This window comes from Thalia democratica, chromosome 9 (assembly GCF_965202585.1).
Source record: "Thalia democratica chromosome 9, ktThaDemo2.hap1.1, whole genome shotgun sequence".
Lineage (NCBI taxonomy): Eukaryota > Metazoa > Chordata > Thaliacea > Salpida > Salpidae > Thalia > Thalia democratica.
Genome location: NC_139173.1, coordinates 12,715,525 through 12,741,374, shown reverse-complemented (window position 1 = coordinate 12,741,374; position 25,850 = coordinate 12,715,525). Strand labels below are relative to the sequence as shown.

Here is a 25,850-nt window from a genome sequence, read left to right as displayed (position 1 = left end):
ATGCAAGTGAATCAGAATACAAAGAAGCCCTCATACAAAAAACGCAACATCTTGTTAGGTGTATGATGTGGAGGCGAAGTTTTTCGAAGAAGAAGATGTTTCAACAGAAGATCATGACAACTACGGCTTCAAAACCACACGTACACCAAAGCCGATAGAACATCTGCAGGCTTTTGAAGAAGATCTTATCAGAATGGTGCAAAACGTGGAATTCAGAAAAACAAGAAGCCAATTTCAGATGGAACTATCAAAAATCGTGCGGGATATAGGTAAGTGTAAAAATTTGATTGTACCTTCAGATAAAACTGCAAACTTTTATGAAATTTCAGTGAGTGAATATAGAAAATTATTAATTAATAACATTACTAAAGACTATGAAAAATGTAACAAAACAACTTTAAATGAAATAAACTTAGAAGCTAAAAATTTAACAAAAAAATTAAAAATACAGGACAGAATTAAAAACTACCATTAAAAAAGCATATATAACGGTTAAAGACCACAAAGAGAATTTTTTAACACACTCTAAATGCAGATTGATTAACCCCATTAAGTCTGAAGTAGGACGTATATGTAAGGTCAAAATCGACTGCATTAACAAAGCTGTGCGTCTAAAATCCAAACTTATGCAGTGGACCAATACAGACCAAGTCTTAAGTTGGTTCATTGGATTAGAGGAACAGAAGTACAGCTTTTTTAAGATGTGGTCGACTATTATCCTTCTATTAGTGAAGAGTTGGTGATTAAATCACTAAACTTTGCTAATAATTACATTAGCGTACCTGCTGAGGACTTAAGCCTGATAAGAAATGCCTGCAAATCGGTACTCTGCGAACAAGGAGCTCTGTAGCGTAAAAAGGGAGTAAATACCACCAACTCACTTTTTGACGTAGCACAGGGATCTTACATGGGCGCAGAACTATGCGAACTTGTTTGACTTTTCTTTTTAGACGGGTTAAAAGATATCTTTGGTTTAAATAGAGTTGGGTTATACAGAGACGATGGTCTAGCTGTATTGCCCAACTCTTCTGGCTTTAAAATTGAGAAGCTAAAAAAACAAACCTACGCCTTCTTCAAATCTATGGGGTTGAGAGTCACTGTGGAATCGCCACTAGTGACAACTGACTTCCTAGATGTGAAGCTCAACTTGAATGATATCTCTTATATGCCGTATAAAAAACAAAATGCTAAAATTATGTATGTCAACAATCAAGCCATCCTAAAAATATTATAAAACAAATTCCTAACATAATAAATCAACGCCTTAACAAACGATCAAGTAAAGAAGAAAATTTTCTAAAGACCAAAAATGAATATGAAAAAATTATGAAAATATACGGATACGATAATAAACTTAAACTTGAAAAACCTGAGCAACAACCAAAAAATAATCAAAAACATAAAAGAAAAAGAAATGTAATCTGGTATAACCCTCCTTTTAGCAACTCGGTAAAAACTAACATTGGAAAAAAATTTATAAATCTAGTCAAAAAACACTTCAATAAACAAAATCCGCTAACAAAAATTTTCAACAAACATAATATGCGAATAAGTTATTCGTGTACGGTAAATTTGGAGAATATCATTAAGGCACACAACCAAAAAATTTTAAATCAAAACTCAGGAATTCGAAGTCAATGTGGCTGCGCTGGTAGTTGTAAGTATAATTTGAAAGGTGGCAATTGCCGTTCAGAGAACATCGTTTACAAGGCCACAGTTAACTCTGGCGTTGAGACGAGGTTCTATGTCGGCTTGTGCTCGACTCAGTTTAGATTAAGGTATGCCAATCATAAAAAATCTTTTAAAGGCGGCATATATGAAAATGACACTGAACTTTCGAAGTATGTTTGTGGATTAAAGCGCAGCGGCATTGACTTTGAAATATCCTGAGAAGTTATAAAAAGAGCACAGCCTATAGCTGACGGCAATAGCCCAATATGTAGGCTGTGTCTCAAAGAAGCAACAGCCGTTGTATATGCACTGAAAAATAAGAGATGCCTAAATAAAAGAAGCGAGTTTGTATCGTCTTGTAGACATATAAAAAACACGCTTTTAAAGTTTAACAAGTTTTAATTTCATCTAAAATGGTCTAAATTCCAATTTGTACCTTAATTTTATCTTTATCTCTTACTCTTTCAATTATCTGTCGTAATATATATTTACTCACTGAAGTTTTATGAATTTTTGCCAGTTTGTTGTCGATTGGTAAATTAATTTTTCCACAAGCCCTTAAGGTGGGCTCAGTGTGAAAAATGTAATTTATCAAGTTAATTAACTTAATTCTAGAAATAAGTTATTAACTTAATAAATTAATTAAATCAGTCCTTAATTACAACTAATGTGCGTGGTCGAAGAAAGATCGGTGATTGTTTTGATTTACCGCAGGGAATTTTATGGTGCAGAAGTATGCGAACCATTAGGGTTTTTTATACTGTATGAAATTGAAAAGGAAAATATCTTTGAGAAGAACAAGTTTGGAATTTATAGAGACGTAGAAAGTAAGTCAGGTCCACTTATTGAGCGGCTTTCAAAAATACTCACAAAGGGGTTTAACAGACTCGACTTATTTCTATATATATAACTTTAACTTACTGAGGAGTACATGAAGTTTTATATTTCATGTACGAAACAGCTGTTTAAACTATTGTTTATATATAATCAAATAAATTTTTAGCTCCAATTCAATTTGTCGAGCACTATCGACCAGAACTATTTATAAAATCTTTAATGTATATGTATATAGATATATATAATTACTGTACTTACAAGTTTGCTTTTCATTAACGTGTATTAAACTAAGAAACAGCTGTTCCAAGCAAAAGTTTATTTTGTGTATTTTAGTTTTATATACATATATATATATATATATACATCTACAGTATGGCATTAATTTACAATAATCTATAGTATTTTTTCTTATTTTTAACAAACACATATACACCTACTTTAGCTTCTATTGTTTCTTCACAGTGTATATTTTCTTACAAAGCTCCGTTGAAGTGTGTTAACTTGTTAAGAAACAGAAACACGTGTTAGTTTAATAAAAAAAGAGTACTGTTTAAATATCTTATCAATATATATTCTGGTGAACTTGTTTCGCTCGGATCTTTATTAGCAAACGATTGACTTTAAACTTTTAAAACTCTCCATATAATTTTTTTTAGGTTTTTCAAAGTTAACTTTTTTAGGCTCATATACATCTTAGATACAGATATACATAAATGAAGCTAGTCTACAATAAATTGTAACTACTTATCTTTTTAACATATTTTAAAATATGCCTATTAAAACACTTTTTATCGATGACTTTTAAGATGTGCAGTTTTATATAAAATATTAGTCTTTTATTTTTGTAATTATTTGATAAATTTTTATTTAATTAGAAAAAAATAAGCAAGTTTATCACAAACTTTGCGTCTGTTTTAATTAACTACTTTTAAACGATACCAAAAATAATGTGACATAGTTGGTTAGGAATAAGGTAAAAAGAATAATTAAGTTTCATATTTAAAAACAGAAACCGAGCAGGTTTTAAAACTGTTATAAAGTTTAAAATAGAGTGCATGTTGAAATCTTATATAATTAAAATCTTTAAAGTCATTGCGTTACAGGCTACATGCGTTAATATGATCCAATTTTTCAGATAAATACTGATTTATTAATAAAATGCCAAGTCTACCTTAAATGACTTCTGTTTCCTTTTAAATTAATAATTTTTTAAACGTCAAAAATTAAAATAAATTAATTAATTTACTTGTGATTATTTTCAATTCAAAACAAACACTGGGAGATGTTAGTCTTGAAATTTCTTTTTAAAATAGATAAAACTTACTGAACAGTGAACATAAATCAACTATAAAGAAGGTTTTGCTTTAGTCTTATCATCTACTAAATAAAAAGAATAATCAATTAATTCAAATTTAGAACTTTTAGTCTTGTAATTTTTAATAAAATCGACAAATTAATAACTGTTATAATTAAGTTGTATACAATCTACAGGTATATAGAACTAGGCTTTTTTCTGTTTTTCTTTGACTTTTTTTTTTATTAAATGTTTTTATTCATTATTTAATGTGCTATAAAAGTAGTCGACAGCGTTTTATAATTCAAGGATAGCATTTGTTTTTTGCGGACAAGAGCTTTTTCAGACCACTGTAACTTTGTAAAAATTTCCTGAAAAACGTAATAAGCCTTTAAAAGAATAACTATAATATATTATTATTAAATAAGCATCATAACTTTTTTAAAACAAAACTAAGACCTCATATGAAAATATTTTCATAAAAGAGCTTAACTTTGATTGTTTCTCAAGCCGTTTCAAGCTAAAATAATACGCTACAGTTAGTAGTTTGTCGAACCTTTTTCTGCAGCTAGTATGATTGAATTCAAAATATGTATTCTAGAAAATATTCAGTTGATCATTTGCTAATGATAGGTTGTAACAAGAATACTTTATCTGAGTGTAATTTTAGAATTATATTTAGAATCAAAAAAGTTAAAATTATTTGGATTTTATCAAATTTTAAACTGCATAATTTTAACTAAGTTCAACAGTAACCATAAAAAATTCATATTCCATCCAAGGATAAAAATTTCAAGTTTATTGATTGACGAACTCATTTAAATAACAAGGTTTCACCCAAGTTATAATGTTAACTAGGCTATCAATTACATTATACATCTTATTCAAATACAATAATGGTATTTGAATAAGATATTAATTATAACTGATAATCTCATAACTTGAGTGAAACATTCTTATTTAAATAAGTTAGTGAATGAATAAATTTGTAACTTTAATCTGATAAAAAAAACCGCATCTGACTGCTAATTTTCGGGTCTGGTAGATTACTATTGTTAACATGTATATGTAAAACATTAATTATTTTTTTATAAAAGAGTTTATCTGTTTAGGTAAGGTTTGTGACGGCTTTGGTTAATATAAAAACTTATTTTATTAAGTTCATATATGTACTTAATAAATAAATAAAACTTTTAAAAGTTTTCAGTTTCAATCTTTACCAAAACAGTTAAAAAAAATTTTAAACAAAAGCTTCAATATACAAATATCAGGTTTAAATGGTTTTTTTAATTATTTTAAAGCGTTTATGCATAAAAAACAAGGGTTAAAAAAGTATTAGAAAATATTTTTTTATTGATCAGTAGAGCGCATAAACTATGAGGAGATGAGTTAAGCCACCCGTAAAAGTATGGTTTGCTTGTTTATTAAATACATAAAATTTCGAGTAGATGACACCATAAATAAACACTATAATTAACACCACTTTGTTCAAAACACAATTTCAAAAACAATAAGTATACATGCTTTTAAAACAGTAAGTGTACTTTATACTTTTTACTCTATCGTGGTGTTCTTTTTCAACTTTACTTGAAAACTTTTGTTTAGCAAACAAATAAGTCATGTTTTGCCTATAAATAGCAGGAGGTTTTTTGTTGCAAAATTTAACAATGATACAACGTTTTTTTTTTACTCCATTTTATTTATTTATTAAATCTTAACTATTGATTTTGTTTTAAGTAAGAAATTTATCTATAGAGAATCACTATGAATTAAGATTCAGTAAAGTTTAATTGCTATTATTTTTAAGTTAGAATACCAAACCTAGAGTATACACATAAACTTATTGACGTACCTTTTATTTCTAAAATAATGTAAGTAATTTAGTAATGAATATTCGAAGAACTGGCAACTGAATGTAAGTATTTTTTTACCTTATTATCAGCTGTTTTATTTTAAAAACTTATACTTATATATATAATTTATTGATAAAATTCGAGTTTAAAAATAACAGAACATAAAACCAATAAAATTGTTTTTAATAACCAGCTGTAGGTTCGAATTGAATTGCACTTTGCTAAATATTAATACAAAAACTGTACAAAAAAAGAAAGAAAGACATAATTATGAAATATTGTAGAGTATACATAAATATTAGAATAGAAGATTAATTTTTGCACAGAGTATTTGTACTCTACGATATTTCATAATTACGTCATACTGTTTTTTTGTATAACTTTTGTAGTAATGTTAACCAAATAGCGATTCATTTTGAACCTACAGCTAATGATTAAAAACATTTTCATTGTTTTTATGAAACATATGATCCGTTATTTTTAAACTCGAATTTTCTGAATAAATTATTTAAAAGCCCTTCAAGTGGGCTGTGTGGAAAGTGATTTAGTTTATACATATTTATATATAAATACAACACTACGTTTTACTAATACAAATATTTCACTGTTTTGTTAGACAGAACAGCTCTTCATTTAGTTTATTACAATAGTATCCAAAGCATAAATAAAAATTTTCATAATATATATGTATATAATTTATTAGGAACATGCGATTTTAAAAATTCCAGAACATATATTACATAAAAACAAAAAAAAAGATTGTCTTTAATTTTCAGCCAGTTTAATTTAAAACAAATAGCAATTTGGTAAACAGAGATGCAAAAACTATACAAAAAACCAAAAATAATATGACGTAAGAGTCTAATATTGTAAATTGAAAATATTCGGTACAATCATTGATCTTCCATCCAAACAAATAACTAAAATTCACAAAAACCACAGTTAAGTGACTATAAAATACTTTAAAATTTATTGTATTTTAAGAGGAGCTTTTTTATACGTCGACAAGACTATATGAACTCACTCCTCTTATTTAAACAACCTTCCTTTTTAAACACATACACAACAGCTGCTGATTCTTTTAAGCACATCCTACAAACATTTTTATTACCATCTGCTATTGGCTGTGCTTTTTTTATTACCTCCCAAGTTAGTCTAAAATCATTGTTTTTGCGCTTTAGGCCGCAAACATATTTTGAAAGCTCAGTCTCATTTTCATATACATCAATACGTACTTCTCTTAAAGGTGGTGTATACGAAATACATCAAAGCTGTTCTTGTTATGCTTTTACGACGATGGTTCACCTTCGTGGAACAGTACTGATTTGCAGCAATGGCTGATTAACTCTATTTCATTTTCAGTGATTTCAGTTTGGCTTGCAGCAAAATTAAAGGATTTTTCCAAAATTGTTGCTGAGATGCTTGGATAAAAGCTAACTATATCGAATTTAATAAACCCTGAAGTTGATATATTATTCAAGTTATTGGACCAGTTCAAAACTTTATGAGTTTTTCCATTGTTTTAAATTACTTTATAATCTTTTTAAATTGTTGATCTTATCTAAACTTGTTTAGCAGGTTTACCAATAAAAGTTTATGCCGGATAAATTATTCTACAGCTTAGTTTGTTTGGGAAGTCTGGTTTATGATCTTTTAAAGTAATGTAAAACTGTTGTTGAGATAGTTTGGGAACTTTACCTTTTATATTATTTTTCATAACATTTTCCTTTGCTTCATTATTAACTTTTTCGATTAGACTATTTTCCAAATTTTTGTATGTAGATGTAATGTTTTCTATAACTATTTTTTTGTATTTATTTGGACTAATTTTGTATACGCTGTGAGATTTATCTGCAAAAGCAAAAACTTTTTTGGCGGACCTTATTTTCTTTAAGTCTTTGTTAAATTTTCGGGTAAAAAATTATTGGTATTTACGAAAATTTAAATCATTTATTAACTCGTAAAGGTCATTTTGAAATTTATTTAATAGTTTATTCTTGATAGCTCATTTTTTTGTTGGAAATAACCGTCATAATCTGAAATTTTAGCTTCTGTGTTTTCATTTATTTAATGGATTGCTTTTCATCTTATTTTAGTTATCAGTTTGTCTACTTTTTCCTACATTTCAATTTTTAACTCTTTATTACTACTACTTATTGGTATGCTCTTTAATGAATAATTGATGTATATAGGTCTTAAGTCGTGTATACTTTTAATCATCTTTTAAACTTTAGAGAATCAGCTTAATTAAAAAAGCGAGAAATTGTATATATATTTATATTATTGTATGTAGAAATAAGTTGATTAACCTAATTAAATTAATTTTTCAACACAGTGCCACCTTAAGGGTTTTTTTATAAAAAAGTTTATTACTAGATAAAAAAAACTTGCAGAACTCGAGTTTTGTGCCTATGCACTCCTCAACTGCAAAACAAGTTCAAAATAAAGCACAAAACACAAGCCGTTTTGCATGATTTTTGACAGTTTTAAGATTACGTTAAAATTTATTTATGCTTATATTTTAAACTTTATTTGAGTATTTTGTTTTGTGCTTTATTTTGAACTTGTTTTGTAGTTGAGGAGTGCATAGGCATGAAATTTGAGTTCTGCAAGTTTTTACATCTTGTAATAAACTTTTTTATAAAAAAGCCCTTAAGGTGGGCACTGTGTTGAAAAATTAATTTAATTGTTTATATATAATTATATGAATAGAATTATAATTATAAAATTTTCAAATTCTTAATTTCTGTGTAACGTTGTAAATAAATTTTAGCTTACTGATGCTTGTATGAGGTTATATACCTCATATACGAAACGGTCGTATAAATCTATTGTTTTTTTATAATCAAATAAATATAATTATACATATCTTATGTATTTTTACATCAAAGTTGTAGACTATTGTTAATAAAAAGTTTTATCTTAAATGTTTTTTAATGTATGTCAGAGTTTTTGCAGACTCCGTATATTTTTTCATTTTCAATTTACAAATAAACATCTTTAGTCTAGACTCCAGGGCAAGTTTACTTAAATTCTCGTCATACGGAATTTATAATTCTATATAGACAAAATAATTAAAAAAAACATTTTTTTATAACTTATAGTATAACTTTAGTATGATTTTGAATAATAATATTTAACGAATTGTGCATGACAAAGATTTTTTTAAATAAAACAATTTTCGTAATGCAGATACAGAAAATTTATATATTACTTTTAGACTATAAAGGTCTCTAACTAGATAACATTAAAGTACTCAAACACTAATGTGATCAAAAATAATAACAAAACGTTAAATAAAATAAACAAGGTAAAATTATATTATTGTACCTAAAAATCTGCTAAAGATAGTGAAACTTTAGTTGTACTAATAAACGTTTGGTAACTGAACGTTTTGTTATCATAGTAGTCTAAGATATAAAGTATTACTTTTACAAACGTGTGTATAGAGGTAAAATTATACAAAATTTATAGTGAATATAAACGAACTAGATTAAACTTAAGAAGTGTTATCATTAGTTTACCATTGTAAACAAACAATAGTATAAATACTTACATTTAAAAATAAACATAATTGATAGAAAGTTTTTAAAACAAATGCATACAATAAGGCAGTACTTCTGAAATGGGTTTCCGCAAAGCCTTTCGAAATTTAAAAAAGAAATTTGAAAGAAAAAAAAAACATAAATCATAAAACTTCAAAAAAAATGGAACACATAAAATGGAAAACATATATAATTATAGCATTCATTGATCTGCTAAGTGTGTATCTAGCGGTAGGACTTTTAATGGGTATTCATAATTAATAGGTGTCCTGGTTGCGCAAATTTTTTGAATTTCTATTTTTAGTGAAGTCAAGAAAATACTGGTATTATCACTAAAACAAACAATGTAGCAGCAATCAAAACAAATTCTAAATGTTTACACAATAAAACTAAATAAAAAATCTTTATCAGAAACTTATTTATGGTATATTATATTGTTTCAAATGCTGTAAAAATGTTTAAAAAGATGTCTATTAGCTTGATTTAATATGATTAAAAGCTAATTTTTTACTTAAAAAATGCTACTATAATTTTAAAAAAAATCTAGCCAGGCCTATAAAAGTTTAACAGAAAGTGAATTTGAAATAGGTTTTTTAGACTTAGAAACGCTTTGAACTTAAGCATGCAAGGGAAGCAAAATTCCATTTTTTTCATGAAAGACAAGATTGAGGCGTTTAAAAATAGAATTAACTTTTGGAAGAAAAAGGCTAGCAATGGTAATTTTCCGATGTTTCACCGGTTTGATGAGGCCCATGAAAAATGCATAGAACTCTCTGACAAAATATACAACCACCTTGATTTTTTGTTTATAAAGTTTCAACATTATTTTCCTGAAGATGTTCGCATCGGAAATTTATGGATTTTAAATACTTTTATGTGTGATATTGCTTTAGAAGAAGTGAATCTTCCTACAGATACAGAAAACGAATTGCTGCAAATATCTGAAGATAGCAATTTAAAATTGAGTTCAAAGGGAAGGAGCTTTTAGATTTTTGGATATGTGCAGTTTCAGAGTACCTCGTCTTAGCAAAGCGTGCAGTAAAATTTATCCACTTATCTTTGCGAGTCCGGCTTTTCGCATGTAACAAACATTAAAACGAAGCAAAGGAACTGTATGCTGACTCCAACCTTATCTGCCTGTATCCGTCTCAGTCTATCCAAAATCCAGCCGTGCATTGACATGATTGTTGCTAAGAGACAAGTTTAAGTTTTGCAATAAATGTTTTTTATTTATTTTTCGTTAGGCATCTTACCCGTTTATTACAGTAATCTGTGAATTCGATTAGGTTCATTTCGTTATTGTTTGTAGCTCTCATTTTGTTTTTATTATGCAAGGAAAGATTTTTATGATGTTGCGATTAAATATGTTTGTTTTCGTTTATTTATTATAAAATCATAAAATACCTATTGCTTCTGGCGCACTTTGATTTTGACTCGACTAAATACTATTACAATTGGTATGATTTCTAACAATGATATAGTTTTGCTAAAAAATTCGTTTTTCACTAAAATTCTGTTGTTTTTTCAGTAAATATTATATTAATTTTTTTATGTAAAATTAAATTAGGGGCTCCGCGGAAAAGTTGAACTTTGGAAAAGGGTTCCGCCACTAGAAAAAGGTTCAGAAGCACTGCATTAAGGTTTTAGGTAGATTAATATTGTACTTTTGTGATTCAGAGATTTGAAAGTATAAGTTTTTAAGTTACAGCTTCAAACAAACTAAAAGAAACATAGGTAGAATCATTCAAGAATTAATAATTTATTTATACAGAGGAAAACTTTTTTTCCTCGTATATCTTTATAATATCAGTAATACAGTTTCATTTAATGTTTACGTTTTTTTGGTCGCTTGCTAATAAGTCTAAAAGTTAGACTCTAAATAACCTAATGGTAAAGTTTTAGTTAATCTAGTTCAAAATAAATTCATACTTAAATGTAAAATAATAAAAAACGTATAAAAATCTAAAGTTGTAACATAGACTCAGAGATTAGTAATTTGATAAGCTTTGTATTTTTTTATATCCTTTTCAAACTTGAACTAGTCAACCAAAAAAGCTCTTTTAATACAGTTGTATAACTAGCTGTTTTCTTAATTCTAACTTAAAGTAAGTCGATCGTAAGCTTTTAAAATCTTAACCAAGTGTAAATAACATATTATAAATAAACTAATTACATTAGTTATTAAGTATTTAAGCACGTTTAGCTTGACTGAAACAACAGTTTATTGTGACCATGTCTGCCTGATGTGCCCAAATGAGGACGAATTCATTTACAGAAAGTCGCATAAATATTTTTTAATAATCATGCGGTTCAGTTTAAAGATAAAAGTTATATATTTTTATTTTTAGTAGCACATACAACTTAAAAGTATGAAATCCAACTTAAATAGAGCTTCTTTAAACTTTTTTTATAAACTAAAAAACTAAAAAAGTTTTTACAAGTGTTAAAGTTTAAAGAATCGTTAGATATAGGTTTGTTTTATTAAAAAATGTAAATCTTCTTTAAAATGCAAGTTAGAATAAATCGTGAATAAATTAAGAGCTAAAGTTTTAGTTCTTTTTTTTTGATAACTACAATGAAATCAAATTTTTATAGCTACTGAAGTGAGATTTAAAAATTAAACTAAAATTCAGAAGGAAGTTACTTGTAATCAGCATTATTCTAATTGATATGAGAAGTATAAACATTTGTTACAGAACAGTATTTAGTTTGTAGTGTAATAAATATTAAAATATACAGATGCAATAGACTGAAAACTATTTAAAATATAGGCGTTGCCAAAACTACAAAATGAAATTTGACAGTTAATTAAACGTATTTAACGTAAACATAGACCTCTTTTAGTTTCTGAAACACAGTCTATAAGGGTTGTTAAATATTTAAAAAGGAGGCCTAGGTTTATCAAAATGTAAAACTTGTTAAATATTAAACGATTAATTTGTAAAACTTATAGTAGTATAAAGTTAGTTATAAATAAACTCTAAGCTCTGAAATCGTTTTATTACTTTTAAACTTCTATTAAGAGTTATAAGAAGTACGTTATTTTTAATGTTTCTTATTATTTATTTAAAAGAAATGTTTTAGTATGAGCTAAATGCTAATAATTAATTAAATTTTGAATATTATTTGTGCTTATCCTAAAAACACTTACTTTATTTACTAAATAAAATTATGTATAAAAGTGTGCTCATGTGAAAATTACCAAAACAACATATTATATTTCAAAGGAAGTTTAAAAAATATTTTATAAAATATTAAATCTAAAATATCTTGAAATATATAACTTATTTTAATCAACTAGTATTTTTTACGCTATTATGCGCTGCAGTATTAAGAAAAGTGTGTAAACAAATATTTGAAGAGTTAAAAAAAAGAGTTTTAGAGGCTATATGACTACAAGCTATTATTAAAAAAAAAAAGTTATGAAAAACTACCTTAGTTCTATTAATAGCTACTACTAACTACTGAGCTGATTTTAGTTTCATCAGATTTATTCTGTTAAACAGTTTGTTTTTTTCTTTAGATAGGTAGTACAACAGTTGTTTTTTGATAAAGTGTTTTAACAAAAGATGGGTTTTATTTGGAAAAAAAGAGCTACTTAAAATTTTGTTAACATTTAAAAGTTTTTACTTTGTTTTTTAAATCTAAATTCGCATTTTTAAACTCTTTATTAAAAATATTTTTTTGATCTAAATTACAAAGTGAAGTTCTTAAAACACATGTTTGTGAGTTACCCTACATCTATTAAGAAAAGATGTATTAACTATAACTAGAAGATTTCATTTGAGAAATCTAATTGAAATATTAAAAATTTGTATAAAAAAAATAAAAAACGTTTACCATAAAATGCTTAAAAGCATTTTCTCAAAATATACTTAAAAGGCCGGGTCAACTTTTTAAGATGTTTAAAGTGCTACTACATTTTCTAATTTAATTATTGTATCTTACAGCTTTATAATTAAATTATAATGTGTATGTAAGAATATTTAAATTATAAACATTAAAATAATCAAAAACAATTAGGTATATGTAAACTTTGTTGTTTTAGTTTTTAAAGTAATGCTTTTTATATTCATAAAACAGTTATGTTTAATTTGCTAATTTTTATTAAGTATTAGTTTTACTGTGTTTGTAAGAAAATTTATTTAAGCTAGACTGTAAAATTGGTTTTAATTAAAGTGTTCATAAATATATAAAGCTATAATGTATGAAGTTGTTATTTTATTGTTTTAAGAAGTACTTTCTAGTAATTTGTTTTAATTTTGCATAACATCTTTGGTTAAGTTTTTTAGATAATATAATAAAAAAAAATTGTAAGTGAGATTAAAATTATTTTTTAGTACGCAAAAATTTTTCCAGCTTCTTAGATACTAAAGCTTTCAATTTCTATCAGAATGCGCAACAAAACCATTTTTTTAGCAGTTTTATGGCTAGTAGTGTTGGTATGTTTATGTTTATTTGTTATTTATTATCTACAATTTATAAATTTATATACTTTTTTTATACATTACATTTATTTTTACTAAGCTAAAGTTCTTTATTATTTTAAATTTCGGATCTCACTTTTTTATCAAAATTTACCGTACTAAACAAATACTTAATAATGCTTTTGTATATAAGTTAACAATCTAACTTTAAGAAACAAAATAAATTTAGTAAAAATATATAAAGATTAATATTTATTTTTTCTTGCTTAAATTTTTTTTTGCTTTTTTTCACTTATATGTTTATCAGCTTCTGACTTCCAGTCATTCTTGTTGTATTTTGACATCTACATATATAAAATATATCTCCACAAAAAGTTTTTTGACTTTCATAGGTTATAGATTAAAAGTTTATGCTATAACAAACTTTGTGAGATTAAACAAGACAAATTAAAAAATATATAATATTCAGTTAATAATAATGGTTTTAAAAGATTATACTAAACATTTCGTAGCCATTCACTTTCTTAATTGTATTAAATAAGGTTTATAAAAGTAATTTTCTTAAGTGAAATACTTGATTAGTAGACATTAAAAGTAAAATAACTGCTAAAACCACGTTTAAATTAATGAAGTTTTTTACTGATAGTAGTTTTCAATTTAATTACATTAAATCTAGTGGACACTAAATATTTTTCAATTATTTTTATTAAAAGCAACAAGCTCAAAAGCATCATGAGGTTATTTCAATTTTAAAAACTTTTACATTTGTATAGTACTTTTACACTTGTGCTTTTTAATTGTATATTTTTCTATTATTTTTCAAAATTATTTTTCAGGTCACTTCATCTACTGGTAGCGCCAACAAAAGTTAGTTACATTTTTTGTATAAAATTTATAACCAAATTTCAGGAAAAAATATTCAAAAATAAATGCTTTTTTAAGAACGTGTAAAAAAGTTTAAACCCAAAACAGGTAAAGTACGAGTGAAAAGAGACTGGGAATACGGTGCAATAAGGTGTTATGAAACGGCTCCCGGAGAATCTTTTGAAAGAAAAAAAATATCATACGTAAGCTTACATATTAACAAATACTGAATATAGCTATTAAGCTTTAACTTAGTTTACTTTACAAAACTTGTTTAAAAACATCATTTTATTCTAAAGCTAAAAAACGTTAAAAGAAATTTAATGGAAAAGCAAGTATGCATGAAACAAAAAATGTTTGTTAACACGTAAACAAAAATTTTATTGGCAAGCATATAAGGGGGTAAAATATTAATTAAGTTTTTGATTTATTTAATTAGATCATTAATACAGTTTTTAGTTTGTAAACAACTTTTGTAAATATGTTTTTCAAAGTATTTAAATACTTTTTGACAAAAGAATGTGTTTTTGACAACATTATTTTGTCAAAAGAAGAGTTGTACTCAAAACATTTTGAAATGTTTTTATATAGTAATTAATTTTCAAATATATAATTACAGATTTTACTTATTTTAATTAGTTAAGTTACAAGTATTTAGGCAAAAAAATAGTTCATTTAAATATCAAAAAATAACTTTGAATGTCCTTTTAAATTTAATATTTTTTGTGAAATATTTTAACATGGTTTTTGTACAACTAGATAGCTAATATTTATGTTGTAAAAAAAGCATACTTAAACAAGTTTTGAGTGATTTTAATAAGCTTACTTTTCCAGGTATGCAGATTAAGAAATTAACACATTTTCAAATATAAAATATTAGCCTGATTTAATGTATTTTTAACTTAATTTACATTCCAAAAATAATATTAGTTTTCAAATACTTTAAGAAGTGTAGTCTTGAAAACCGAAAAAATTTATAAAGTATTAGTATATTTCAATTTTCTAACACGTTACAAAAAAAAATTATAACAACTAAAAATGTATATACTTTCCAACACTAAAAGTTCATTTTTAAAACAATTAGGAGCTCGTAGCAACAGAGTCAAATGTTAAGACGTATGAAATTAGTGGACCTGGGTTCGATCAAGGTATTTTCTCCTTGGAAACTAGCCTGGATGAAATTGGTAAGGCAGTAGCTTTTGTGTGGCAAGAAAAACCTGTTGACAGAGAGCAGCAAGCAGAATACAAACTAGTTTTGACGGCAAACGACTACAGCGGAAATCAAGTGGGAACTCCAACTGAGCTTAAAATACAAGTTTTAGACATCAACGACAATAGTCCGGTCTTTGTGACATCATCTTTGCAAGCTCAAGTGCAAGAAGACTTCTTAAGTAAGATCTCAACAAACTTTTTAACATTATATGTTTGTTTATATATACAGCATAAAAGTGCTTGTTCTTCAGTATTTTGAAACGCTTCACTTTCTTAATTATATGATATTTAAAAAACCTTAATCACCCTAATGCTAAACTTGTTTAATTCTTTTTAGACTGTTTTTATACTTTTCTAAAATTATAAGAAATACCTCAATGGAAATTTTTGTTTTACCACGATTATGGATGGTTTTTTATATAATAGTATTACTGGATACTTATTTTATTATAAAAATGTAAATAAGCTAAATAAGGCTAATATTAGTTTTTTAATTAAAATTATATGTTTTCTTAAAGCTTGCGACATTTTAAATGGTGTAAAAACAATATAAACTTATTATAATAGTATCGCTAAAACATTAAAATTTAGAATAAAAACCTTCTATTTTTTTACTTGCTTGAATTTATATTTAATTGGTTTAATATTTATCAAGTTTTATATTATGACTAGTTGAAAAATATACTTACATTACTATAAAAAATCAATTGATGTCTTTTTTTAATACTTTACATATCAACTTTTAAAAATAAAAAACTTTCGATTTGGCACAACTTTAACTATTCTTAGAAAACCAAAACTTTCATCAAATAAGAGCAACGGATGCCGATGATAGTATTGACGGAAACAACCAAATAGCATACTCGAAAGTAGATGGTTCTGAGAAGCCTGCGGGTGATGTTTTCAAAGTGCTGCCGGACGGATCATTGCAAGTAGTCGGGGGTTTGGATGCCGAGCGTGTGAGTAAAATTACATTCGAGGTCGAAGCTGCGGACAAAAACGGAGGTTGGTTTAAACTTAACAAGGCTTTTACAGATTTACTATTGAAAAGCTTTACTAAACGAGCATTTTTTTAGTTTAATTATAATGATTCAAATTAAAAAATTGACCGTCTTTTACGCTTAAGTTTTAGGTTGAAAGAAGTAAAGCGTTAAAACATGTTTTTTTTTTAACTTTATTCTGATAACAACAAAGTATATATCCTATTATTGGTTTGTCCTAAAATAAATTTATTTTAAAAGTATAGTATTTTGAAGGTTTATAACATATTTTCTATTTTTTGTTTCTAATAAGAACAAATATGGTTTTAATTTACTAAGTTTATAAACGTATTGTATATTGTCAATATATGAAAACTTAACCAAACTAAATAAACAGATACCCTGTTTTTACTTTTTTTTTTGATGTACATCTTAAATTTCAAAGTTAATTTTGTTCAAATGCTTTTATAACTCTAAAATTTACATTTTTTTTATTCAATTAGATATTTTGAGCGTCTTTTAAGGTTGTAAAAACCCAAGAGACACATAAAGTTTTATTGCTTTGTCTATAAATAGCTTAAATTAAAACTTACATTTATAAAACACAACTGCTTTTCTTGTTTAAGTAATTGTCAAGTATTTCAAAAGCTAAAAAGTTTATTGCCTCAAGAGACTAGTGTTTTTAATAACACGAAAAAACAAGCTTTCGTTATTATTTCTTAATAAGTGTGCTGTACTGTATGGTTACATGACAATTCAAATTCTAACAGTTCAAATTCTGACAGTTCAAATTCTTAAGAAAATATTAAACAGAACATACCTCAAAAAATAATGATTTTTTGAATTTTCAAAAAAACGTTTGTTAGGTCTTATTAATATCTACAAGTTTTTTTTTTTCTAAAGTTTTAAATATTTCTTAAGATTTTCAAAAATTACTAAAAACAACTAAATTTCTAAGTTTATTTTCGCCATATCTCTAAAAATATTTAAAATTTTGCAGTAACAAAAAAATGGCTTTGTATATATCAATAAGACTTACAAAGGTTTTTTTTTTAATATAAATAACTTTTTGAGTTAAGGTTCTTTAAATTTTTTTTAAAGAATTCAAATTGTCATAAATAGAATTGTCTGAATTTGAATTGTCGTGCACCCGTACTGTATATTTACTATTCTCTTAACTAGTTTTTGAAAAAAGTAAGCAAACAAAACTTATACACAGTTCTAAACGTTTTGTTTGCATTGTGATGCATGTTATAAGATAATTTTAAACTTTTCCGTTAACATTGCTGTCTTTTAAGCACACTAGCTCAATATTTTTTCAATACTGCTAACATTAGTTTTAAGATGTAGCATCTAAAGAAATGCAACAGTTTTTTTTGTAAAGTTTAATAAAAAAGTTTGATATGTCTTTTAATACTTTTTTTTGGAAAAAACTATTTATAAATAAAAATTTAAAAGTTAAACTACTGATACATCCTGTATTTATTTTGAATTAGTGTTATAGTTTAAGTTAAACAAAAACAAAAATGAGAGAAATGCAAAACCTAAAACAAAACAAACTAAATGATCAGTGCTTTAATTTTAATAAGTATTTTAGTTTAAGTAAAACACCAGTTTTGTTAAATTATCATTGTACAAAACTACATACCATCGCTTTATTCAATTTTTATGCTTGCAATTGTTTTGTCATTGTTAAATTCAAAATATAAGTTTTTTTAGAATAATCCTCAGATTTATACTGGCTACTTTAACTATTTATTTACCTTAGTATTATTTGACTGATATTTTCGCAACGGTACTATACAAAACTTTAACACGAAAATTGAAACTTAGTACAAAAGGAGCTGGAAAACGATTATTTATATTTTTTATAGTTAACTTAGCTTTCAAAATTAACTAGTTTAGTTAGTTATTAGTTTAATAAATAATTTCAAGTTGGAAACACGATACGATCGCTTGTCACGGTTGAAGTTATGGATGCAAATGATAATGCCCCTGTTTTCATTGGTACTCCGTATAAAGTACAAGTTGAAGAAACTGCTCCATTGGGAAGTTCAATATTTGAATTTGAGGCAAATGATGAAGATATTGGAATTAACAGCAAGGTTAATAACTATGAGCTTTAAACGTCTTTTTACGTCAGTATATACCGTAAGATAAATGCGATTTTGCATAAAAATCTGTCTTTAATTTTATATCATTTGTGAAAACTTTAGAGTAACATTAACACTTTACAAACATTTCCAAGGTAACTTACACACTTATTTTAATTTTATCAGTTGTTAAGAATCTATATTTAAATACTAGTTGTACATTTTACTGTAAAAATAGTATTAAAAACTGAAAATTTAAAAGTTTCATGTTTTTAAAGTAATTAACTGTTGAACTTTTGATATTAGAAAAAAATAATTGTTTGTAGTCAAAACATGACTGGTAATCAAGATCTGTAAAGTGTAAAGTAGACATGTTATAGGTATATAACACTATATTAAATTAGAATTATTTTTCTAGTTTTTTAATATAAGTTTTGTATTTTAGGTGTCTTTCAGAATAATTTCTGGAAACGAGAATGGACATTTTGGAATTAAATCTTTCCCTAGTACTTTAAACAGTGTGGGACAAATCACTGTTATAAAGGAACTAGATTTTGAAACTCCCCCTAACGTTTACGAGCTAACTATTCTAGCATACAATGCAAATGCTACAAATGTTGATGATAAAAGATATCAAGTTTGTTTCTTAATTAAAACCAAAAAAGATAACTTAAATAGATGTTAATATTCTTTTTATTAAATAATTTTTCTTAATAAAGTGTATATTATACATACAAAAAACCTTAAAAACTCATTAGAACTTTATTTCGTTATTAGTATCTCAAACTTATTTGTTTGTTTTTTTGTTTTTTTATAAATAAGTATAATAATACATAAAAAAAACTATCTCAAAGATCATTTATAAAACTAGGTTTCCTTTTCTACTTATTAATGTTTCTGTGCACTGTAAATTAATTTCGTAAAAATAAAACTTACTATTTCTACTTATTTAATTTATAAATCTGTTTTATTTTTTTTTATTTTTAGACATCGACTACAATTAACATCGAAGTGATTGACGTTAACGAACCACCTAAATTTCTCAACACTCCATACAACGCCAGAGTCACCGAAGGACTCGACACGAAAGTACAGAATCTTGAAGTGAATGTTGTTGCGGTCGATTATGATTTTGGAGGACAAAATGTCACGTAAGAAATACTTTAGACTTAATTACTATTTGTTATAGCAAAACTTTGTAAAAAAATGTAATTACGATGAATTCAGATTGATCATAAATAAAGTCTTCTATAGCAGTTTTTAACCTTTTAATATTTGTACACTATACACAGTAAATTACTGAGAAACTAATTCTGTGCACATAAAAAGTTTAGATTTTTATTAGAAAATGCAGTTTTTTACGTTTTGAGTGTTTAGTACAAAAACGAAGTGTTAAAGCTGTATAAGTAGCTTGTTTTGATAGTAAAAGGCAAAACAAACGTCATTTAACATTTTTGATTTTACCTTACTGAGTTTTTCTAAGCAAACTAGTGTGCACAGACTAAAACTATATATATGTACATTCAAGCATTAACTTTAACCTATGAATTATTTGTAATTTTTATATTCTTAAAACTGCTTTTCTCATTAAAAAACTTAAAAAGACAATAACAATTTTTATTGAAACTTCAATCACTGCACTTTTAATTCAAACAGATACTCGTTAGAACCTTCGGAAAGCTGGTTTGAAATAAACCCTGATGATGGTTCCATAAAAACTAAAAACTTTATTGACCGTGAAGATCCAAGCGTTGAACAGGAAAGTAGCATATACAAGCTTACAGTGAGAGCGGAAGACCCAAGTAATTTATCGTTCTTTTTTTAACAACAAGTTCTATAAAGCTGTAAACACAATATATATAACAAAGGTGAAAACAATGTTGTAGCATTAACTTTTTCTAGCTGGGAAATTTGAGTTAGCGTACGTTAATGTGCTGGTTGAAGATATCAATGACAACCCGCCACGTCCATACGGTAACGGCTGGGAGACAAATGTCTGTCGAAATATGACGGCAACAGGTCATTACGTCACTACAATTTCAGCGTCCGACAACGACACTGAAGCAAACGGTCCTCCTTTCACCTTCAGTCTTCTTCCTGGCTCAAAGTTTTATCTTGAACCAAGTGAGTTTTGTTTAAGTAATAATGTAACAATACAATAAAAAAGAATTGGATTTGATTTTTACATGTTTTATTTAAAAGAACAATAACTTTGTTTTGCAAAATAATAATCATTCAAAGCAACTTTTTCCAGAGTAGTAACAAAACTGTTGTAGTACTTACTAAAATGTATTTTAAAACGTTTCTAAACTATTAATTTTTTATAGTCGATGAAACTTCTGTTAAGGTAATGACAAACATAAACTACTTTGATGTAAGTACCATAACTGAAGATGTAAATATCAAAGACTCACCTTCAAGTGGTCAAGTACAAATGACATCAACCGCAAAGCTTGTTGTCAACGTGTGCGAGTAAGATGATTAAGTTGATATAACCTTGTTATGTTTTTTTTTTTTGTTTTTTCGTTTTAACTTTTTGTTTTTAGTAGATACTAAACCATAGCTTGTACAATTTTTAGCTGCTTGGAAGATGGAAGCCCTAACTGTGTTCAAGTAAGTACGTACAGTGGAGCTTCTGCTGGAATGATCATGGGTATTATCATTGCAATTTGCCGTCAGTTTTTTATCGAAATTTTCTTGTTTACATAAGTTTATATTCTAATTGATAAAATACATTACTTTTAAAATGTTTTTTTATTACCAAATTATACTTAATATACTTACTTACTTGGTTAAAGTTCAAGTTTAGTATTCTTTTACCCTTAAAAGTATGTTTCATAATATATTACGAACTAAAATCATTGCTTTTGAACGTTTATAAATTTTTCAGACAAAAATCTTCAAACTCGTTATTTTTACTTAAATTTTAATTTAAAGTTTTAAAGTCTACTTATTTTAGAAAGTTCAATGAACTAACACAACATAATAAAAGGTATTATTTTTGAAATGTGAACTTTCTAAAATTAGCTCTTTTAACTTGTTAAAGTTATTTTATTAAAACTTTATTAACACAAACCATCAAGTAAACACATAATAGTTTATTTTATTGCTTAATTTTATTTATACTAAAATTTTTATTTGTCAAACAATAACAAACTAGGTCGCTATTGCTCGACCAAGACTGATTATTTATTCAAAAAACAGAGTGAACGACTACTAAATTTCGGACAATTCAAATTCTTAAAAAAAAAAATTGAAAGGGCCACAACTAAAAAAGTAATATATATTTGTCAAATACAAAAAATATATATGTTGGTCCTACTAATATCTACAAGCCATTTTTATTTTTGCGAAACCTTAAATATTTTTTGAGATATGGCTTAAATTAAGTAAAAAACATAGTTACTTTTAGTAATTTTAAAATATCTTTAAAAATATTTAAGATTTTGCAAAAAAGAAAAAAGTGGCTTGTAGATATTAATAAGATCTACATACCACAGATGTTTTTGTGTTAAAACTTTATTCTGACTAACGGCGTTTCACTGCTTTTAAATAAATTTAAGAACAGATCTACGGAGTCTCAAAAAAGCTCTAAGAACAGAACGCCTTTTAACGTTACATCTTATAAGATCTACATATGTATTTTTTCATTTTTTCAAACTTATATAACTTTTTGGAATATAGTATTTTAATATTTTTTAAGAATTTGAGTTGTCCGAAATTGAATTATCATGTAACTAAAAAAGTAATTACTAAAATAAAGTATTTTCTATGTAACTGTTTTTTGTAAAGTATTAAAACGAGAGAAGTATTTTAGCAAAGAAAGCAAGTGTAATTTTAAAATTACCACTTAGTTTTAAATACTGTTGTACGTCTTTTAAAAAACGCTTAAAACATTATAAATAAACGCAGTTCTAATGCTGGTCGCCATGCTAGTTGCTTACAACATCAAAAAGAAGAGGTCTTTGACGAAAGACCCTTATGACGTACTTGATGAGGATGACGTCAGAAACAACTTGGAAGCCGAGGCGTACGAAGGAGGGGGAGAGGAGGACAACGTTAGAAAAATACCGATTATAATTTATTAATTTAATTCAAAATAGGTTACAAATAAAAAATTATGTAAGTACAAAATGGAGCTGTCATCGTCTGAGGTTTTTTCACGTAAAGATTGCTATTGGATATTAAAATAAAAAAGTTTAGGTTTTGTAGCAATCAACACACCTTTTTTTCATATCTTATACGCTTTTTTGATTTTTCATACATTCACAAAATTTCACAGCAAATATTTTTTATTATATCCATAAACTTAACATATTATTGGGTTATAAAGTGTTAAATAGTGATGTAGAACGTTTGTAATAGTTTTATGGAATTCATAAAAGTCACTAGTTAGACTTTAAATAAGTGCTTTAAAAATCCAACTTTTATAGATTTTATAATTTTAACGATATATACCCCCGAAAATTTTACAGTTATAACACAGCTGATCTACTTAAATCAAAATCAAGAAATACAAATAGTTAAAATTTAACACCCACAAACTTAAAATGAAAATCAACACAATCTTTATTTTATTTCGTAAAAGCTTTGCTTTTTAAGTACATTGTATATTCATATTTTATAAATTTTCATATAAAGATGTTTTATAAAAATTGAAGTTTGACTTATTACTTTATAAAACATTAAACAAATAATATTGTCGGATAAAATTAAGAGGACTATTCGAGTAATACATTTTCATAAATAAACAAAGAACCTTTTAGTTAAATTATTTTTAATTTTTAGCTAAGTATATACTTCAATCTTTTCGTTTAACGTCAATTTTTTTTTTAGAAAACAAAAAAGTTTGAAAATAGTATAAGCATTATAGTTGTTTAAGTATATCTTTGCATTACTGTATACTTCAAAAAAAAAATTATAATAAAAATAACAGAGTCTAAAAATACTCTATCAAGTTTGTTAAAACAAAGTACCTAAAGTATTTAACTTCGTTACAATATTTAGTAAACATAAAAACATTGCCACAAAAAAATAGGATGACTTTGACCTGGGTGCACTGCAACCTCTGGCCCTTGAACCGGGAGTACCTTACCGTATGGACGAAAAACCACAATTTGCCTCCCCGCAAAGCAGAATGATGCCCACTATGGCGCCGGATGAAAACATGGAAAAGTACATTGGTGATGTGAGTTAACTCTATCATGTACTAAAAACTTATTACTTTATCTAAAAATACTTATTTGAAATAACCAAAACACGTATAGATCATTTATTTGTCATTCAACCAAAAATTGAAGTTTTTAAAAAAGCAATTCAAATTATAATAAAGTATGCTTTAAATATAAGTTTAACTTGTTAGTAAAGTTAAAACTATAATAAAATTTATTGACGCATATTTTTGTTATAATCATAAAAGAGGTTATATGAAAATTCAAATTCGGACAGTTCATTCAAACTCCGACAATTCAAATTCTTAGAAAATTTTTATAAAACCATATTTCAAAAAGATATTACTAACTTTTAAGAGAAATTTAAAAAAAAAAGTGGTAGATATAGTTTATAACATTATGATAGTAAAAAGTAAACTAAAAAATCAGTTATTAAAGGAGAATTTATAAAATTACTAAAACTTTTTAACAAATTTTAGCCATATCTCAAAAAAATATCTAAAACTTTTCAAAAAGAAAAAATATGGTCTGTAGGTATTAATTTTACCTACATACATATTTCTTATTTTGTTGAAATATACTTTTTGATTTGTGGCCCTTTAACTTTTTTTAAAGAACTTGAATTGTCGGAAAACGAATTTCCCGAATTTGAATTGTCGTGCACTCTAAAAAATACTGTTAATTATTGCAAATTTTTACTCCTGCCTTCTTTTATTAGTGCAAAGGTTCTCTTTTGTCTGAAATAGATACCAGTATTTTTAGACTTACTTTAATATAATAGATCTTTAAGTTTATAATTATTAGGTAATTCTTTTTTATCAGTATCTTCATATAAAAGCACTGTTTACAAAAAGCTTTATTGGTTAAATTTTATTATACGTTATATATACTGTAATGTACATGTGAATTTTATTACTATTTTATTTCTTGTATGCATAAAAATTCTGTATTACTTACTGTAGAAAAAAATATATAAGTGAAACTTCGAATACAGGCCCTTCAACAAGCAAATGCAGATCCAAGAGCGCCACCGTTTGATAGTCTTCTAGTGTTTGATTACGAAGGAGTCAACTCAGATGCGGGGACTTTAAGCTCTGTCAACTCAGGTATCCTGATTTAATTTAAAAGTAATAGCATAAAATAAATCAATTTAATTTTAAGCTACTAAGTTATGGACAACCTAACAAAATTTTATTTAAAAAGTCTGTTAGAGTGTAGTTAGTTTGATACAAAAACAAATATAAAGTAAAACTAGTTTTTTATTTTAAAATGAAAAGCCCTTGGAAAGAACAAAGTACTAAAACAGCTGTTTTGACTTTTTAATTAAAAAAATATTTGTTTATTTATAAATTTGAAAATTATTAGCACATGATAAAACTTGTGATCTTCGATCTTAAAACTTTTCATCGCTTCCAATCACTTTTTTTATAAAACTACACTATTTACAATTAACTGAGTTAATCAAAAAAGGTTAAGGTTTGAACCTACCGGGACCTTAACTTTGTACTATCAAAGTAATTTCATTAAAACTTAATTTAAAAACTTAGTACTAGTTATGACTAATGAGATTAAATGATTCGAGACTTGTGAATTTAGCTACACTTTTTAGTTTATTGCTTAAGTTATCACAAAAGATGTGTCTTTCTTAAAATTTGCACTGGCATACCGTTTAACCAGAAAACAATATATAAAAAAAACATAAGTTTTATAATAGATAAAGGACTACAGTCTTCTTCATTTGTAAGTTAGTTTAGAATTATCACCATAAAAATGATCGTAATTGAATTTGTTGCTATTGTTAACAACAGGCACTACAGTTGAATCGCAAGACTACGACTACTTAGAATCTTGGGGACCAAGATTTAACAAAATTGCTGATGCCTATCGTACTGAGCCAGAATGA

General features: G+C 26.1%; 1 protein-coding gene across 1 annotated transcript; it reads left to right on the top strand.

Annotated features, from left to right (window-relative positions):
- Positions 1-25,850, top strand: LOC145844836 (cadherin-7-like). Its single transcript, XM_082952255.1, has 18 exons — positions 1-6; positions 59-269; positions 951-1,135; positions 14,464-14,494; positions 14,600-14,694; positions 15,576-15,882; positions 16,493-16,708; positions 18,619-18,788; positions 19,222-19,413; positions 19,764-19,927; positions 20,433-20,578; positions 20,679-20,900; positions 21,104-21,248; positions 21,356-21,450; positions 22,689-22,834; positions 23,815-23,964; positions 24,942-25,053; positions 25,756-25,850. Exons 1-18 carry the CDS (start codon positions 1-3, stop codon positions 25,848-25,850), a joined length of 2,688 nt encoding a protein of 895 aa, XP_082808381.1.

Coding starts and splice junctions, on each gene's coding strand:
- LOC145844836 (XM_082952255.1), top strand. Junction 20,901..21,103: donor AAAGTTTTATCTTGAACCAA/GTGAGTTTTGTT, acceptor AATTTTTTATAG/TCGATGAAACTTCTGTTAAG. Junction 23,965..24,941: donor TGGAAAAGTACATTGGTGAT/GTGAGTTAACTC, acceptor CTTCGAATACAG/GCCCTTCAACAAGCAAATGC.